General features: G+C 53.2%; 2 protein-coding genes across 12 annotated transcripts in view; both read right to left on the bottom strand.

The window, feature by feature from the left end:
• AP2M1 (adaptor related protein complex 2 subunit mu 1) overlaps positions 1 to 6,692 on the bottom strand; it is a 30,475-nt gene extending 23,783 nt beyond the window's left edge. The window contains exon 1 of the mRNA XM_049802359.1: positions 6,581 to 6,692. The gene's annotated coding sequence lies outside the window, so the exon portion shown is untranslated. The remainder of the gene's footprint in view (positions 1 to 6,580) is intronic.
• Positions 6,693 to 7,575: 883 nt separating this feature from the next.
• DVL3 (dishevelled segment polarity protein 3) overlaps positions 7,576 to 18,225 on the bottom strand; it is a 33,455-nt gene continuing 22,805 nt past the window's right edge. For 5 of the 11 annotated variants that reach the window (XM_049802617.1, XM_049802624.1, XM_049802625.1 and 2 more), the window contains 15 exons: positions 16,356 to 16,477; positions 15,864 to 15,970; positions 15,131 to 15,266; positions 14,760 to 14,853; positions 14,283 to 14,352; positions 13,869 to 14,008; positions 13,596 to 13,672; positions 13,051 to 13,163; positions 12,685 to 12,735; positions 12,414 to 12,563; positions 11,440 to 11,571; positions 11,016 to 11,183; positions 10,192 to 10,404; positions 9,505 to 9,903; positions 7,576 to 9,039 (listed from right to left, as the gene is read on the bottom strand). In XM_049802617.1, the coding sequence (XP_049658574.1) occupies positions 9,008 to 9,039; positions 9,505 to 9,903; positions 10,192 to 10,404; positions 11,016 to 11,183; positions 11,440 to 11,571; positions 12,414 to 12,563; positions 12,685 to 12,735; positions 13,051 to 13,163; positions 13,596 to 13,672; positions 13,869 to 14,008; positions 14,283 to 14,352; positions 14,760 to 14,853; positions 15,131 to 15,266; positions 15,864 to 15,970; positions 16,356 to 16,477 (2,004 nt within the window). In that variant the 3' untranslated portion in view covers positions 7,576 to 9,007. Of the gene's footprint in view, positions 9,040 to 9,283; positions 9,904 to 10,191; positions 10,405 to 11,015; positions 11,184 to 11,439; positions 11,572 to 12,413; positions 12,564 to 12,684; positions 12,736 to 13,050; positions 13,164 to 13,595; positions 13,673 to 13,868; positions 14,009 to 14,282; positions 14,353 to 14,759; positions 14,854 to 15,130; positions 15,267 to 15,863; positions 15,971 to 16,355; positions 16,478 to 18,225 lie in introns of those variants that run through there. The other 6 variants (XM_049802619.1, XM_049802621.1, XM_049802622.1 and 3 more) reach the window with 6 other exon arrangements.

Genomic DNA, 18,225 nt, shown 5'->3' with positions numbered 1-18,225 from the left:
CAACTAGCCCAGAGACAGATGAACAGATGAGAGGAAAGCTATACAAAGGGCAGCATGCAAAAGAAAGTTGCTTAAAGCTTAGCAAGAAGAATGGCTCTTTAAGATGACAATGACTCTCCTTGAAGTGGCTGCAGTGAAAATAAGCCTGCTTTGTTTTGATCCTCATTTGTGTTTGGTACAAGTTTCACAGACAAGTCGTTTCAACTATGTCAAGGTTACATTGCAACTAGAATGAGGTTTTTAGTAGTACAGTTCAGATCTTCCACAGGTTTTTAGTGGTACAGGTATGATCTTCCACTTGTTTTCAAATAATAGTTTTCTTTTCAGATCAGCTTTGAAAATGAAAGATCCTAGTGCTTGCAATGGTTAAGAACTGCAGGGAACAGGGCTCAGATTAATTTGAGACTGACATTCAGTGACTCACGACTGCTGGAAACGGAAGGCCCCAGAGTAAGAAATCCACCACAAGAGATGGGTTCATCTGCTCGCTGCGCATAAGCGACATGACTCAAAATTTCCCAGCATTGCTCAATCAGCTTTCAATGACTCATTCTGCTCCTCTCCACAGTCAGCCTTTTCTAGGGAGCTTGCCCTACACTGTTTTTGAGTTTCCTCAGGCTAATAGCTAATTGCAAGACACAGAGCAAAGCCCCTTGCTTCTTCAACTGTTTATCACTAAGTGCCTGAAAACCAACATGACTCTAGCTGAAGCCTTCAGGTTAATGGTCCATCAACTGCATTTTCAAAGCTTTGCAATTCTGCTCCTTCTGTTTCACTAGCTTGAACATATGGAGACCCACTCCACACTGCTAGCTACAGCCCTGTTTTCCAGTTATAGTATGGATAGATTTAGTCTAGTTAAGGTACAGAGAAGATCCACATGTATATTGAATTCACACCAGTTGATGACTAATCACTTTAATTTAGGAACAACAGTCCTCTCCCAATACACTGCATTCTTCAAGCAGCTAGCTACTGGGGTAGGAATGAGATCTAACACCTGAATACTGCTCCTACAAATACCTAAGGCCAGTATGCTTCCTACTCTGTTGCCAAGTCCTCACATTCCCATAGACTTCTATTTCAACCCATAAATAGAAAGGAAAAGGATCATGAAGAGCATCATAGACAAACCACATATTTATACATGCTTATAAAACCACTAGGAGTTAAGGCTACATGGAAATGCCTTTCCAGAACACCTTTGCACTTGAGTGAAAATGAGAGCATTAAGATACACCTCCAAAACAACTGTGGCAAAGCTACAACATTAAGACAGCCAGCTACAAAAGAGAACATGCATAAAAACAGAACACTGGGATGTGAATCTGAATGCATTTCAGTAGTTACATAACTGAAAAGCAGCAGGATTAGCTGGACCTACAGTGACTGACATGGTAACGTGCACCTCAAAAAGAACCAAGCACACTCATCTCAAAACGTGTCACTGCTCATGCTGTGCAGTGGATGTGCATTAGACAGTATCCCTCTCTCAAACCATCACGACACATTAGGTGAAGCCCCAGAAGCCAGTCCGCAGCAGGTTAGCTGCAGGGAGTCCAGAGAAAGACAAAGATGCAGTTAAGCACAGCATCTCAAAACCTGCTTTTGTCCACTGATTCTATCACAGATGGGAGAATGCTCTATTTACTAGCTCTGACCTAAAGACAGGTGGTTCTCCAGAAACCATCAGACTTTGCCCTTTCAGGCCTACATTGCGCCACACACTTGGAATGTATGGGTGCAGTCACAAGCACAGGCTTGGGCAGCAGGATCCTGTTGCTGGGTTGTCAGTAGCTTCACATATTCTGGGATGCAACAAGTGGCTGAACTGGGAGCTACCTAATGAGATGATACACTAAACCTGCATTTAGCAAGTGGAGATTCAGCAGCTCCCTCCTGCAGTATGCAAGAGCCCTGCCTTCCACTTCCATTGCCTCTTCGTGGATTCTGACCTAGAATAGCTGCAGAAAAATGAACAACATAGAGCACAGAGCTTTCTTGGGCTATGCAAGTCAGACCTAAGGAATGGACTAACAAGAGTAGTTTGTTCCCTCTGCAGCAGTTTGTTTGTATCTGCAGCAGCTCTTTGAGAAATATCAAAGTGAACAGTACTAATTCTCCAGCCTTTGTCCAGTGCATCAGACTCCCACGGTCTCTCTACTTGAGAAGCCATAGCATCCCACCAGTAACAAGACACCACTGTAGTACCACAACCATCTGTTCATTAGGATATGAAAGACAAAGCTGAATTCTACCTTAAATCGCAGATATACAGACATTCAAACAAGTAATTTTCTCCAATACATTTGTCCCATAACCAGAAGTCTTTCAGGTGACATCATGTAGACCATTAATCCTTCCCTGTGCCAGCAGGAACAGTGTTAGCTTCAACCTATACCACAAACTTTGGAACACAGTTGTTTGCCTTTTGTAACTGCATTTGCACAAATGAAAACAAAACAAAAGAGCTGATCTGCTCAAATGAATTGATTAGGAAAAACAGTAAATTGTTACTCAGTTTTCTGCAGTGGTATGAGGCAACATGGCTGCAATAACTGCAGCTTTGCATCCAGGCAAGAGATGCTTGTTTTTACTCTAAAAGAATGAGGTACTGTCTGGAAGAAACATGTCACTAGCAATGTGCCTACAGCCTAACAGTGCTGGAGCCACCATAAACTTCAGGTGTACATTGGTATTTTTGCCTCAGGAGAGCGCAAATGCAGTTGTCTGTACCCTCCCTCACCAGTTGCTCTAAGTTCAGTGTAGGCAGAAGATGCTGAACACTTGAGCCAGGCCTGGCTGCTATCATGGCAGGTCTACTAGCAAAACCTCAATGTTCTCTCTTCAGAGGTGCAGTGGTAACATGGCAGCTCAAGAATAACTGCTCAGGAGCAGCCTGACAGCAGGGACAGGAGTTCTTAGGCTGCCCCTAACTATATAACTACAGTTTCACATTACCACCCAAGCACCAACAGCCTCTGGATTTGGCGAGCACTGGTAGCATCCCGATAGGGCTGAGTGCATTTGTCCATTCATTTTAGAACACACCTTTGGGATCAGCTGTATTTCACTAAGCCAGCTGTGCAGGTGCTATTCTCACTATAGATACCTCTCCAGAAAAGTCTAGCACTACAAATAATGAAAATAAGCACGTGACATGATCTGCCAGTTACCTTCAACTCAGCCACAGACAGAGCAAGCCACTGAGGCTTCATCAGCAGAGCTGAGGGGACTCCTGCTCATCTGCAAAGCCATTTTGGCCCAGCCCCACTGTGAGACAAGCTGTTAGCTTCATCGAGTTTCCTGTGCCATCAAGTACAGGCTATGAATAAACACAAGATGATCAGTAGCGAGCCCAAGACCCAGCTACTCCGGCCCTTGTCACTCCCATTAAGGGGCTAGAAGTTTCCCACAGCACAGACAACACTTAGTTTGAATGAAAACAAGAATGCTTATTTCTCTAATCTACACAGCACATCTAGGAAACAGCCATCACAAGTCAGTTAATAAGCTGGTGTAAAGCAACCAACCCATTTAGTAGTCTATTAAAAGAAAGTTTGGGTTCTGACTTAACAGTAAGTAAGACTTCTGTGCATTAATGAGCTTATCTAACTAAGCAGTTCAAGGTACATTAGCTGCTGGAGTTCTCATCGGGGAAGAAACCAGGAGAGGTATTGCAGCTCTCACCCAGAGGGCTGAGGGTAAATCACCAACTGTAACAGTTTCTGCATTCCAGAAATCAGTATGATCTTGGAAAAGTGACAACAGTTGAAGCAGGAGGGGGATTAGTCAGGCTGCTCTGGCAAACTAGAGTTATTCAGAAAACCAGTCCTTTCAGGTTAGCACTAGCCATTATCAAACCGAAAGGCTTAAGGCTCACAACGATGTCATCACCCCACCAGCTAATCCGAGCATCTAAGCTTTGCTTAGAGCGCTGCATTAGCCACTTTCCAGGAGGCCACGGGCTGCACTTGGTTTTAAACAAGAGTAGCTGCAATCACTTCATCCTGGGAAAGACAGGCTGCATAATTTAATTAAGAGGCATACCGTGAGCTAAAGAGCTACTGAGATAAACCCATCAGTTTCAGAGAAACCATTCCTATTTTAAACCAAATCCCATAAATCCCCATAACCAGTGGGCAGGAAGAGGAACACATTCAACTCTTACCAGGCTCTCCTCCTACAGTCTACTTCTGCATGTCATAATGCACACAGCCAGTCTAAAGAGTAAAAGGAGATAAGTACTGACACGGAAACACGAGAAGCTCCCTTAGTCTGGTAAAACATCACAGGAACAGCATTTAACACACCTCTCCACCTTATTTTGAGTCCAACCTTACCTGAACAGTCCAAACGCCTTCTTCCATTTCTACCAGTTCTTCTAAGGCACTTTTAAAGTCAGTCTGAAGCAACTTCTACTTGCTTTCACTCTTAAGCTAGAAACCTGAACAGTGACTTGCATTCTATTCATCTTCTAAAAGAAGGGGTTAGAGACACAGACTGCAGTTTGAGCAAAAGCTTGTATTCTGCAGACCAGTAATGGCCTAGGTGCCCTGACTTGCCGGTTTTTTTCTCTTTCTACTATTACTGTGGAGCAGATAACTGCATTTCACATTCTGTGCCTCAGTCTGCAAGCTTTTAGCCGAGCTGCCAAACTCCTGCTGAGGTCAAAATAATATACGGCTTGCTAGTAACTTTTGACTCTTTAGGTCATTCACTAAAGGAAAGAAGCTGACTCTGTCATACAGACCAATTATATTTTGGCAGCCCAGGCTGTACTTCTGTCCATCCTCCAGTTAACCCTAAGAACAGCCTTTAGATACTCTAATGGCCTTTAGTAGTGTAAGCTTAGAAAACCAGTGCAAGGTGTTATGCTGCAAAAGACAGTCTTGGCTTTATTATTTCTTGATGCAGCGATGAGACAAGAAAAGTTTAACTAGGGTCACAGGAAGTTTCTTTACAAAGCCCATTTTGTTTAGTGATTGTTCTCATTCCCTCCAAAAAAATGAGATACTATCAAACCAGAGTGCATTTCCAGTCATCTATGCTTCAAAGAACTCAAGATGTATGTACCCTTCACTACCTCAAGACTCAACTCTTTAAAGGCCAGAATTGTGCACTCTCAGGAGGAGGAAGCCGGCCATAATACCCTCTAAGGATACCTCAAATGCTCTCCCTGGAAGAAAACATGGCCAGTTTGCAGCCCAAGGAATGCCAGGTATCTTTGTCACTAGATGTCAGTAATATGGCACTTTCTACAGAAGAGAAATGATGCCTCGCTTCTGACAGGGAAAATATGGAAGCCAGCAGTTTGGCAGCATATCATCAGATCAGAGATTGTCCCTGCAAGCAAAATTCACAGGGACAAGTACAGCTTTTACTACAGGAAAAAAAACCAACAGTAGCTACAGCTCTGATAGCATTCAAGCAAATGTTGCCCAACAAAACACCACATGAGCCCATATGCAGTTAGAAACCTGTAATACCTAGACTTCTGAGCTGCAGAAACCATCCAGACTCACCTATCTGGGAAAGTTCCAGGCTCAGATTTTGGCAGCCTGAGGCTAAAGCTTGACAGCAGCTTTGTCATAGTAAGGCAAGCAGAAAACAGATCATAGAATCACACTGCTTATGGGGAGAAGCCTAGATCAAAAGCAAGTCATTTCCTAGTGGGGAGAGAAGTCAACTGCACCAAACGATAAACACGGGCTGCATTTCCTGCAGCTTTACTGAATCCGAAAACCTAGCCCAGGGAAGCATAGAAGTGGAAACACATCTAGAAGAGCGGTTGGATAAGAGCCTGTTTTAAGCCTCAGAACAAGCACAGTTTAGCATCAGCAGCGCTACGGTCTGCCTCAGCAGGTTTTCCAGGGAGGAAGCAAGAGTGTGCAAGCCATGACCTAGCTAATTCACGTTTGCATCTGTAGTACAGGCAAATAATTTTAGGGGAAGCTCCTGCCCGATCCGACTGCAAGACCTTTGCTCAGGCTGACCTAGCACATCTGTGCAGGCCTTCCCCAGGCGTCCTGTGCCACACAGAGCTTGACTCTGCCCCCACCCTCACCCGGTTCAGCACCGCAAGGATGCCACCCAAAGTATTCCAGACAGAGAGCTAATTAACAGAATCAATTAATAAACCCCCTCATCCCCAAGGAAAGTGAGAACGGATAAGCCAGCCTCAGCAGGGCTGGGGTCGCCCAGCACCCCCTCAACAGGGGGCTGAGAAGAAGCCCTCCCGGGGCAGCCCTGCTTCCCTCCCGCACGGCTCCGCAAGGGGCAGCCCAGCTCCGGAGGGCATTCCCGCGACCCTCCTCAAGGGCAGCCGGCGGGGGACTTCGCCCAGCAGGAGAGCCCCCGCCCCCCCCTCCCCGAGCCTGTCAGGGCCGCGCTGCGCCCCGCGGGGTAGGCCCGCGGACCCCCGCCCCCGGCGAGCGCCGAGGGAGCCGCCACCCACGGCGGCTCGGCCACCGCCCGGGCGCGGTCGACGAAGCGAGCCTCGCCACAGGAAGCTGCCCCAAGAAGGGAAACGGGCCGCAAACCCTGCTGGGGAGAGGAAGGACAACCCGGGGCACCTCACCTGCCGCTGCCCGCCGCCGCTCACTGCCCAGCGCCCAAGATGGCGGCCGCCGCCCCCCCTTCCCTCCGCGCCCCCCCTATCACTGCAGAGCCGCCGCCGCGCATGCCCCGCCCGCGCCCCGCCGCCGCCGCGCATGCGCCAGCGCGGGGAGGCGGGGCTCGGCGCCGGCGGCGCCCCTCGGCGGGAGGGGGTGGAGGAGGGCGGGAAGGCCAGTCCCGCGCGGAGCCTGCCGGGAGCTGTAGTCCTGCGGCGCGGTGCGCGCTGGGAGTTGTAGTCCGGGGAAAGGAGACGGCGTGGCCGCCGCGTCCACGGCGAGGGGCGAGCGGCAGCGCCGGGGCTCCGGGCGTGGGGCCTCCCCCTCCTCCCCGGTCCGCCTGGGGATCGCCTGTAGGGCACACGGGTGCGGCCGGGCAGGGAGGCTGCTTCCCCCCCCCCCTCCCCCGGTAGTAGGCCCGGAGCCACCGTGCCCCTCCACGGGGCTGCTGGCTCCCGCGGCCCCAGCAACCGCCCACGGCGCTGGCCCCACGCACAGGCACCCCCGCTGCCGGGGGCGGCAAGCTGCAGCAAGCGCCGGGCCAGCGCCCGCTGTCAGACCTGCCCCCGATTCTCCCCCCGCCCCTCCCAGCGCACCCGCTGGAAACGGGAGACCCAGGGAGCACCGAGCGCCCGCGGGCAGGCCCCGCCGCCCAGAGGACAGCGGCGGCAGCGGGAGGCCCGGCCCGGGTTCAGGCCGCAGCAGCTCCCGGCAGCCCGGGGAGAGGCCGTCGGCAAACAGGCTCGGGGACAGGGTGCCCTCGTCCCGCTGGGATCTCGCTGCAGAGCAGAAGGCAGGAGGACAGAAAAGAAGAGGCTGGGGGGGGGGCGGGGGGGGGGGGGAACAAAACCCAAACCAACAACCACCAAAACAACACAAAGCAGGAGTCCAATAAAACTATGTTTATAAATAAAAACAAGGAGATTGGTTTTGTTTTTATAAAACCCAGCGGACAGGGCAGGGTAGGGCAAGGGCATGAGCAGTGGCCGGGGCGGGGGGGGAGGACAGGCGGCATCTTGCTGGTGCCGAGACTGGGGGACAGGATGGCAGAGAGCGGGCACTGGGCAGGCTGAGCCCGGCGGGCAGAGGGGAAGGAGAGGGTTTAGGGAGTCACGGGGAGATGAACTGATGGCACACGAGAGCTAGTAGAGGGGTTGCAGGGGCAACACAGACCCCAGAGGGCAAGATACATTTCATCTCCAGCATATAAAAACCGCAAACACGAGAAAGACAAAAGGAGGCAACGCTTGCAGAGAAAGCCACGGCGCGGCAGGAGAGGGCACCGGGGTGCCAGCACCAACGGGAGCAGGGTCGAGCCTGTCTGTACTGTACCATGCGGGGCCCTGGGCATGGGGAAGGGGGATGCCCCCAGCCCGAGGCACATCTCTTGAGTACCCAGAAGAGGAAGGAAAAAGGGCAGGGAGCGCTGGAGCAAACGGACTCAACTGTCCTGACGCATCTGCGGGCACTGAGCCCAGAGGCCACGGTTCAGGCTGCAGCCTCCCTCCCCGGAGAGCTTGTGTTGCTGCCAGGTGCTGTTCACAGCCCAGAGGGAGCGGGGCTGTCCCAGCTCCATCCCAGAGCCTCATCCCTCCCGACAGCCAGGCCAGCAGCACTTGAGGCACTGGGCCAAGGGGGAGGTAGACTCCGGCCCTTCATAGGGCAAATACAGGGGACCGCCATATTTCCCCAAAGCGTGAAAGTGAACCAGTTGTGCCCCTCCCTCACCTTCTAACTCTGTCCAGGCCCTTGAAGATGTCACCTTGCTGAGCAGCAGCACAACAGCAGGAGCAAGAAGGCTGCAGCTGCCACCGCCAGCCCCAGGCATGAGACAGCCCCTACAAATGGGACAGGCAGCAGTGTGTTGCAGGTAGGAGGGCAAAGCGTGGGACAGAGGGAGCAGAACTCTGCCCTTAAATCCCCCCTGAGGACCCAAGGGCAGGTGCAGGGCCCTGAGTCATGCAAGGCTGCGTGCAGGCACCCACCACCACTCCAGGCTGGATGGAGAGGTACAGCCCCAGCCCCGAGACTCGCAGCCCAGGCAAGGTGAAGGAGAGTCCTGCCATGGGGCAGTGCCAGGCTCAGACCTGGCCCAATATGTGGGCAAGAGGAGGGAGGCAAGAGGGAAGTGGCAGCATCTCTCCACTCCCTGGAGGCACTGAAGCCCTGGAACATTCATGCATTAGCCAAAAGGCAACTACAATGGGATCTAAAACACATATATAAGGCTGGTCCCTGCTCCCCTCTCAGGGCTGCGGGAAGGGCAGGGTGTCTTCCGCAAGGGGGAGGAAAGAAGCCATCTTCAGCGCCACGCGTGCCCAGCGCCCTTGGAGCTCCGTGTCCTCCTGTCGGGCCACGCCACGCTCCAGCTCTCCCCCCCACAGGCGGCAGGCTCAGAGAAAGTCAAACACCCCGTAATTCTTTGCTGCTTGATAGAAGAAACACAAAAGGGTGAAAAGAAAGAAGAGATATTTAGGGTGGAAGGACCGAGGCAGCAGCGACACACGGGCAAGCAGCACAGGGCGCTGGGACGGGTGCAGATTAATGGGGTTAGAGAGGACGGCAGGAGGGAATTACCATTGGCAATACACAAGTCTGGTGGCGGGATGCGCTGGCAGCACCCAGGAGGCCTGCTAGGCCCGTCCACCCCGCTTGAGGAGGGATTAGAATCAAGGTTTAGTTCCATTTATTATTTTTTTTCCCTTTTTTCTTTTCGTTATCAAGACCAAAAAAAAAAACAAAACAAAAAACCACCAAAAAAACAAAACCCAAAAAACAAGGGGTGAAGCCAGGGCTGGTCCTAGGAGACAAACGACGGGGTTGGAGGGGAAGGAGGGGCAGCAGACAGACAGGGGACGGGCGCTTCACATTACATCCACAAAGAACTCACTGGGGTTGCCCATGGCCATTCGGAAGGACTGTCTACTGGCTGTCAGTTCGGGGGGCACAGAGGCCAGGTCACGGCCCGGTGGTGCCCCAGGGGGCCCCATGGCTGAAGGCGGTGGAGGCATCAGCAACATGGGGGGGCTGAAGAGAGGGGGGAGGCCGGGTGGCCCATATGACTGCTGGCTGTGGTGGCTGCGGATGCTGTGAGCCAGAGAGTGCTGGCTACGCTGGCTGTGCTGGCTGGCCGGCACCGAGCGCTCGCTGGCCGCGCGCTCACGCCGCATGCTGCTCCTTGTGGTGTGATCCGACTCACTCCCGCTGCCGCCTGACTTGGACTCCCCGGTCTTCTCTCTCTCCTTCCTCCTCTCGCTGCCGCTGCGATTGGAACCGCTGCTCCGGCTCCCTGTAAAGTGCATGAGGCAAGGTTAGGTGACAGCTCAGACAAGCCAGGAAGAAAGGATGCTCCTCTAGGCAAGAGAGGACTGCAGCATGCTGCAGCGCAGCTGTCCACCAGCGCAGTCCCCACTCTCAGTCTCCTTTCAATTCTGAGTTCTACAACCCTTCTGAGATGGCTTTTGCCCTGGCTCTCCCCACACATAGGGCCCTGCCTAAGCAGCCTTTTCCTGCTGCTTCCCCATACTGAACAAGGCAATTGCCCACCTGCAGGCATATTTTAGTCCTTTTTACTCACCTTCACTGTGCTGGCTGCCTGCACTGCCCCCTCCATAGCTGTAGCCTGGGTCAGGGAAGCCGGGGTGGGGGTTGTATGGATGAGGTGGTGGATACTGATACGGGAAAGCCATAGGCCAGGGTGCAGCTCCTGGGTGGGGGAGTGGAGCCAAAGTGTCCTGGTCGGAGGCACCACTGGAGCCATCGTGATCATGAAGAGAAAGATTAGCCATGTCTGCAAGAAAGCAGAGAAGAGGGGTTAATCCAAGCAGAAAGACAACCACGTGTGAAGCAGCAGCTCCCTGTCCACCCTTGCTGATGGACGGGGTACACAAGGAGACACAAGAAGTTGGCGCTCTCCCTGCTAGTCAATGCAATCATTTGTGCTTCCTGGCTGGACAACAGCCAGGCTGTGCAAGTCTGAGCTGCCACTCTAATACAGAGACAAGCTTGGTGGGAAAGGACCACCTCAGAACTACAGCTCACCCTGCCAATTACTTCCCATCCCTCTTATTTGAGCAGAACCCAGTTGTCTGAGCACCACCCCCTTGTGAGCACTGGAAGTTCAGAGCCTGGAGACAAAGTCAGTAAAGACTAAGACTCCACTATGGCTGCTTAGGAGAAAAGATTATAGTAAGTGACATTGTCAACACTGCTTCCAAAGTCACCACCCCAGCAGCATGACAAGGGAGCTGGGATATTCTTCATCACTCTCTAAAAGGGTCTGTAGAACAAGGGGCCCAGCCTGATGGCAATAGCTGTAGCTATGTCCCCATGGTGTCAGCAGCGCTCTGCAGGACCTCTACCCCTCCATTCTCACCCTCCCACCCATGCCAAGTGCCATACTTCCGCAGAGGTCCCCGAAGATGTAATAGCACTGCTCCGAGAAGGTAATCTTGTTCACGGTATGTCGGATGTAGCCAGCCTTCAGCAGATTGCTAGCATATTTGCGGGATTCACGACGGTCTGTAAAACCCTCCACATGGTGATAGAGCCAATCCACCACATCCGAACCTGCCACCAAACATCAGAGTTAAATACAGCAAGAGGGAGTAAGACAGTGGCCCTTGAGGCAGTGGGCCACACTGGAGCCAAGACGAAATGGGCCAAAAGGTGAAAAGGGACTGCACAACCAAAGGTTCAATTTGTGACTCTGGCCTGGTCAACAGTTAGCTTACAGTGACAGAGATGCTCCCTTGGGCATCTGCTTGGAAAACAGGCCACCCATTCCCTAGTCCCTGCCTCTGCTGCAGACAGCACAGTCTCTTACCAATGAAGGCATTGGGGATGGTGATCTTCAGCCACATGCGGTCACGCACCTCCAGGCCTGACTCTGGTGAGGCCATGGCTTTGACAATGGTGGCCATGTCGCTGTGGATGGACAGGTGAAAGTCATCGAGGCCTGTGGTGTGGATGAAGGGAGGCACAGATGAGAGAGGACAGAAAAGACAACAGGGCTACATGGAAGCATCACACACAGGAGCAATGGGCCAGGGACCAATACATCGCAGCCAGCCTTGGGGCGCATGCTGTGTAACCCCCCCTTCCAGCCTTCCGATGTTATCCTTCAACACATCAGCCATTTTCTCTTGTGCAAACCCCAGGCTAGAGCCTCCTTCCTTCCAGCCAAGCCCGAGCAGCTGAGAAACAAAAGCTGCCAACTGAGCCCACACAGCCCAGCAAGAGAATTCTCTGCTCCTCACAAACTCACAACAAACTCCTGGTTTTTTGCCCCGTCTGAGCTCTCCAGACCCTTGCTTCAGGGCTCTGTGTACTAGAATCACCCAAAACCTTCAGAAAGCAACCAAAAGAGCCCTGTGCTCAGCAGGACCCTGCTCCACTGCAAGGGTCTTTGCTCCCAGCTGCTTTCATCCTGCCCTATCTGCTGTTTGGGAGGGCAATCGCTCCAGGGACAAGCTGAATCCCTCTGGTCCGGCACTCTTAGCCGCTAATCCCTGACTGCTCTGAGCCTTTTCCTCTGCACCTGCCACAGCTCCTGGATCGCGCCCAGGCTCTTCTACTCTTCTTATATAGAAGGCTGAAAAAATGTGGCATTAATTGACCTAGGCAGAACTCCCATTGATCCAAGCACCTGCCTGGTGAGAGCTGCCTCCCTCCTAGTCCCTTGGCAGGACAGATCTTGCCCATCCCAGCTGTCCCCAAGCAGATGTATTGCTCCCATTACAGCACAGTGAAGGTGAGGAAGCCGTGCAGCGGGTGGAGCACGGAGGCACAAGGACTTACGTTCGGTCTCTGGGATGGAGCTGGTGATGGAGGAGCTGGTGGAAGTGATTGTGCTCATGGATGGACTCATACCGTACGCTGGGTAGGTGCCAGTCATCGCTGCCGTGTGAGACACCCAGGCTGCCGGGTCGATGGGCCGGATGGGCTCACCTGCATTAAAGAAAGAGTCAGTCAGTAGCTATAAGAAATTATCCCCTCATCAAATCAACCTCTGGGGAGGGACAGGGACTCAGCACAGCCCATTCCATCCCCAGCATCTGCCGGGACTCACCCGGATCGGAGCATGGAGAGTCTGGCCCAGCCCAGATCCGCTGGGGAGCAACTGGGAGAGAAAGAAGAGAGGGAGGGTCAGCAGGAGAGGTGCAGAGGGAGAGATCCCCCTATGGCTCAAGGGGGGGTTTCTCTTTCCTCTGGCGCCCCGAGCAAGTGACCCCCCTGCCCCAGTGAAACGCGTCCCCAGCGTGATGTGGGAAGGAGGGCTGGGCTTATGGGCATTTTGGCCTGGGAATAGGAAATAGCAGTCTCCTAACAGGAGAGCTGAAACCCCATTGAACCCCAATTCAGTGCCACATGGAGTCACACACACAGGGGAGGAACAAGACAACAACCAAGTAAGTGCTTAAGGCAGGGCTCTCACATGAGCTGGGCACCAGCGTTAAGGGTGGGTCAGCTATCCACTTACTCCTGGGTAACGAGAAGCAGCCCCGGGGGCTGGGGTCCCAGCACTTCGCTACCGTCAGGGTGATGGGCCTGCAACAAAAAGGTGCGAGTTAGAACAAGAGCTCAGTGCCACAACCCCCTGTGTGATGGGAGGATGCTGTATGCTGGCTCTCTCCTGTGAGACAGGGAGAAGATGCCAGTGAAGTGCCCTTGTCCCCCTCCAGCTATGGATTTCCTTAGTGGCATGGACAAAATGATGTGACCCTGCTGAGGGTTGCTGATGACCCTAACGACATGGCATCCCCACAAAAAAAGGGCACAGACCCCAATTCACCACCATGCTGCTGGCTGCAATTCTTGCTTTCGGCATGAAAACCCAGGAGTCAAAGCAACACCAAAAACACAAGTTCTGAGCTTCTGCAGAGCCACTGGCAGAGGTGGCTGGAAGACGCAACTCACAGCCCCCCCCAAGCACACCATGTGCAGCTGCCCATGCAGGTAAGGAACAGCCCGAGTACTTACCCCGGCTTGTGCACAATCTCCCTCAGCACCCGCACAGCATCATCGTTGCTCATGTTCTCAAAGTTGATGTCATTTACCTGCAAACAACGCAAAGAGGTGAGTCCCAGAGATGTGACCAGAGCTGAGCTCCCCACTCAGCTCAGCAGTGACTCAGCTTCCCTCTTCCAAGCGTAGCTTCCTGGGTTTAGCCTGCCAAAGCGCGCAGGGAGGCTTCTGGGTCTTTTCTCACTGCTTTCCCAGGCCCAAAGATGGAGGTATGTGGGCGTGAAGTACCTGCAAGAGCATGTCTCCTGGCTCAATCCTGCCATCAGCTGCCACAGCGCCGCCCTTCATGATAGAGCCAATGTAAATGCCTCCATCCCCACGCTCATTGCTCTGTCCCACAATAGAAATACCCAGGAAGTTGTATTTCTCTGCAGGGATGGAAAGAGAAAGAAGTAAGACACCGTGAAGCAGCAGGCACAAGCAGCCCTAACCTCAGACAAACCATGTCCTAGCTCCCCTGTCCCAGAGAGATGTTCTGGGATGCAGAGTAACTCTTGAGAGTCTTCAAGACAAGCCACTTTCCTACAGAATCCATCTCCTCACTCCCCACTATGTGTTCTCTTTGCCCCCTCCCCAGTTCCCTCTCCACCACTCAACCTCACTCTGGAAGGACTGCAGGCTCCATGCACACCTCTCACTCACCCATGTTCAGCGTGACTGTGATGATGTTCAGGGACATGGTGGAGTCTGTGATGCTGCTGAAGGACGATGACTGCAAAGTAAGTGAAACATAAGATGTCCTCCTGGACCACAGTAACATTCCCAGCCCCAGGCCCCCTCCACTTGTGCTCCCTGCCACTCCCTGTGGGACCACAGCCACCACCCACAACTCCAGCCTTATGCTGGAGTTTTGCAAAGCCAAAGGGCATCAGCCACACTCCTTACGACCTATCCACAGCCAGGACAAGGTCTGTGGTCCCAGCTCTTGAGGCTACATTGGCTTGAGAAAAGTTTACAGCAGTTTATGAAGTCTGAGCACTTGGACACCATGTGTCCCCGGCTGTGCCCACAGCAAACAGCCAAATCCCTGATCAGCCCTGGAGCACTGAGTGGAGAGATCCACCAGGCAGCCCGCCTTGCCCAGCACTGCCCTCCCCAGGACACCCAACCCCTGGGTACCCGCTCAATGCGTGGAGCCTTCTGTTTCCGCCGGCGTCGCTTGTGCCTCCTCATTAGACGGGAAGCACTGCTTTGTTCTGTTGAACTGCTAAACCTAGAGGCAAAAGCGAGAGTCAGCTCTTCTGCTTCGAGGGTGGTGGCTCTGGCAGCAAGCAAGCCACAGAAATTGCACAGGGAATAGATGATTGCAGGGGCAGAACATGTACGTGGGGGAAAGACAATAGCAGAGGGTGCTGATGAGCGAGACTTGAGACAGAGGCAGGTCTGAGCAAGGACCCTGGAGCCCAGGATTACTGTGCCCTGCATAGGCATCTCTCTGTGCTCAGAGGGAGCGGGAAGCCAGTGTTCCTCCAGGACCTAAGATTTCCTACCTGCTGGTGGAGTCATCTTCATCTGAATCGAAGAAGCTGGTGGTCTCCAGTTCACTGCTCATAAGCGTGGAGGAGCTCTCGTACCCACCCAGGTCTCGGCGCCGCTCTCCCTTCACTGTACCATTCACCCTGGGTGCTATGGAAAGACAAGGCTCAGTATATTTCAGACAGGCTACAGATAAACACCTCCTTTCCCCATGCAGGGCTCACAACAACCTTCTCGGAATGAATCTGGCCATCAGACAACCCTATCTAGTGCTGGCTGGCTCTGAGTCCACCCTGGGATCAGATCCATCTTCTGTGGGATACATCTTCTGCTCCACTAGAGGATGGGGAAGAGGCTGATGAGCTACTAGGAACAATGCTGCTAAAGCCACAGAAGACTGTTACAGCTGGTTTCTTGGCAGACCAAGGAGCAGCACAGAGTGCTAAGGCTATAGCACACTCTGCTTTTCAACTAAGAAGGACTGAGGCACTGCTGCCTCTCTTTTCCACTCTTGAGGCTTCTACAGCAGACATCTCCTTTGCCCCCAAAGATTTCATCACCAAGCTGTGATGCAACACGGGTTAGCTCCTCCCTCCAATGTGAGGCTATAGCCTCAGACCACTGAACAGCCCTTCTGAGCTGGGAAGGTTCTGCAGAGGAGACAGAGCTGCCCCACGTCTACAGCTGGTGCCCCCACTGCGCCCCAGCCACGCCTTGCAGAGCTCTCACCATGTTACCAATGCTCACCATGCTCAGGCCCATCTTTCCGACGAGGTCGTTCCCTTTGCGATGACACCACCGAGTCTGTCTCTGTCTCATTGTCCAAGTTTTCCCGACTACCCCCGGTGTTAGGGCTGTAATGAGACAAAAGGAACAAATATGTCCAACAGGGAACCTCTGCACTAGCCAGCACAAGCCTCCTGCCATCAGCTGCCTCCTTCTTGAGGGAAAGGAGCAGAGGTGGTGGGGAACAACCATAGCACATCTATGAGAGCGAGGGAAAAAACTGGGGGAAGCTGCGCCAGCTCTTTGCCAACTTCCCTGCACTATTTTCAGCATGCCCTTGCTTGCTGAATAATGCAGCTCCACTTAGAATCTGCTCCCAGCCCCATCCTCCTCCCCTCTGGCTGGCTGTGATCCCTGCCAATTTGGATGGGAGTGTCCCAGCCCCTGGTCTGGATTTACCACAAAATCACTGTGGGTCCCTTGGAAAACAGGATATGTTTCCAGGTAACTTACTGGAAGGAGGGGGGCCTGGAGTCTCCAATTCCTCCCGTGCGCTCCATGGAGGGCGGCAGCTCTGTTTGGTTATCAGCACAGACTGAGCCAGCATCTGAATGGGAACCCTCGGCAGACACCAGCTGGAGGGACAAGAGACAGAACAAAATTGCTGAGATACTAGGAAAACATTTAGAAGAGTGGCCAAACGAGCTGGCCAAAAGCCTGCCTGGCCCAGGATTTCATCTCTGACGGTGGACAACAGCAGATGCCCAGGAGCAGGTATGGAACAGGCCAAGCATGTAGCAACATTCCCCCTCAACGCCTTCCCAGACGCCGGCTATTTGTGGCTCAGGAATTCCTGACCCAGCGGTGAAGTCAGGGTGGCTGACAGCCCTGCTTGGAGACTCTGACATCATCTGCACACCCATGCCACACAGTTTTTACACTCAGGTAACCTTTAGCACATGTCCTGTAGCAAGGAGTGGATTCCCCTAGTTCTTCTTGCATCAGAAGAGGCAGCTACCAGTCATTCCTTTTCTCAATTCTACCAGTCTCTACACCTTTGCCTTCAAGCTGTGGGACCCAGCAGGACTTTCACCTTCCCAGCCCATGGGAGCTGAGGGTAACAGAGCTCACAGCTGAGGCTGGCTTTGAAACAGACTCCAACATGCTCTTTTTCTGGCTTCCACACATACTTTGCAAACTTTCAGGTTGGACCCAGCTAATTGGCTCGGGCATAACCTCCACCCAACCTCTGGGAGGCTCAACAGTTTCCCCAGCACAGGAATTCAAGAAAGGGTCAAACCCCGGGAACTCTTTATACCATCCATGCTTTGGGGCAGCCCAGGCACACCTACATCTGTGCCTCTGGCTCCAAGATAAACCACCAATTTTAGGGCTCAGGGAATGAGGTGGAGCCTCTCCTGGAAGGAACAGGCTTGCCAGTGCGATGAAACAGAGGATAGCCCGAATGAGCTCAATGGAAAGTCATTTCCCCAACATTGCTCCCTATGCAGATTTGCGCTCTCCCCGCTTTCAAGCTGCACTGAGCAGGGCTAATCCCAATAGGACTGGGCAGGAAAGCAATAAAAAGCCTTTTCCTTGCAAGAGACATTCAGGGACCCCCAGAGCAGAGGAGACAGAGCCCAGAAAGGAGCCCCCACCTTGGCCAGAGAGCGAGTTCCCAGGGACAGGCTACAGCTCATAAGCAAGGGAAGATCAATTTCCTTCTTAAGGACCTTCCATGCTTTTCTTGTCTGCCCCGTCCCTGTCCCCTGCATGGCATGGACAAGCAGGGGGGTTGGCGCTCTCCCAGTGTCAGGGAGCAACCGCAGGGCTCAGTGCCTTGATCCGCTCCAGACAAAAAAAAAACAACCAGGCTGTGGGTCAGCCTGGAGCCAGTCCAGGACGGGTCAAGCCTCATCTTGCGTACTTGAACCAACTGCCAAGCCATCAGCCATCACAGGAGAGGTCTGACCTAACAGAGGTGAGGGATGCCCCACTGTGGGTCAGGACAGAAGGATCATGAAACGTGGGCTGGAAAGGAGCTGATAGCTGCTGCCTAAACCATAATGACTAACGTAAATGCAGCGGCAACTCTGCTGCTTACTGGTGAAGGGACCACATCTGCATGGAGGCAGGAGCAGATGCCAACGCAGGTGCTGGAGGCACAGCCTGTTTACGCAGGTCTTGAGCACTTCCCAGCATCACTGATGAAACACAGAGCTGTGCCCTGCCCACCTTCAAGAACTGGGGAAACCATGATGATGGGGGGGATGGGCCCCACAGATCATCATTAGGGCAGGGGGACAGAGGTCTGTTGCCAGGGAGGCACTGGAAGCAGAGACAGGGATGCAGCCAGGGCAAGGAAGACAGAGCAGCCCTGAAA

Source organism: Accipiter gentilis, chromosome 6 (assembly GCF_929443795.1).
Source record: "Accipiter gentilis chromosome 6, bAccGen1.1, whole genome shotgun sequence".
Classification (NCBI taxonomy): domain Eukaryota; kingdom Metazoa; phylum Chordata; class Aves; order Accipitriformes; family Accipitridae; genus Astur; species Astur gentilis.
The sequence above is the reverse complement of the archived record's forward strand: the minus strand, read 5'-3'. Positions and strand labels throughout refer to the sequence as shown.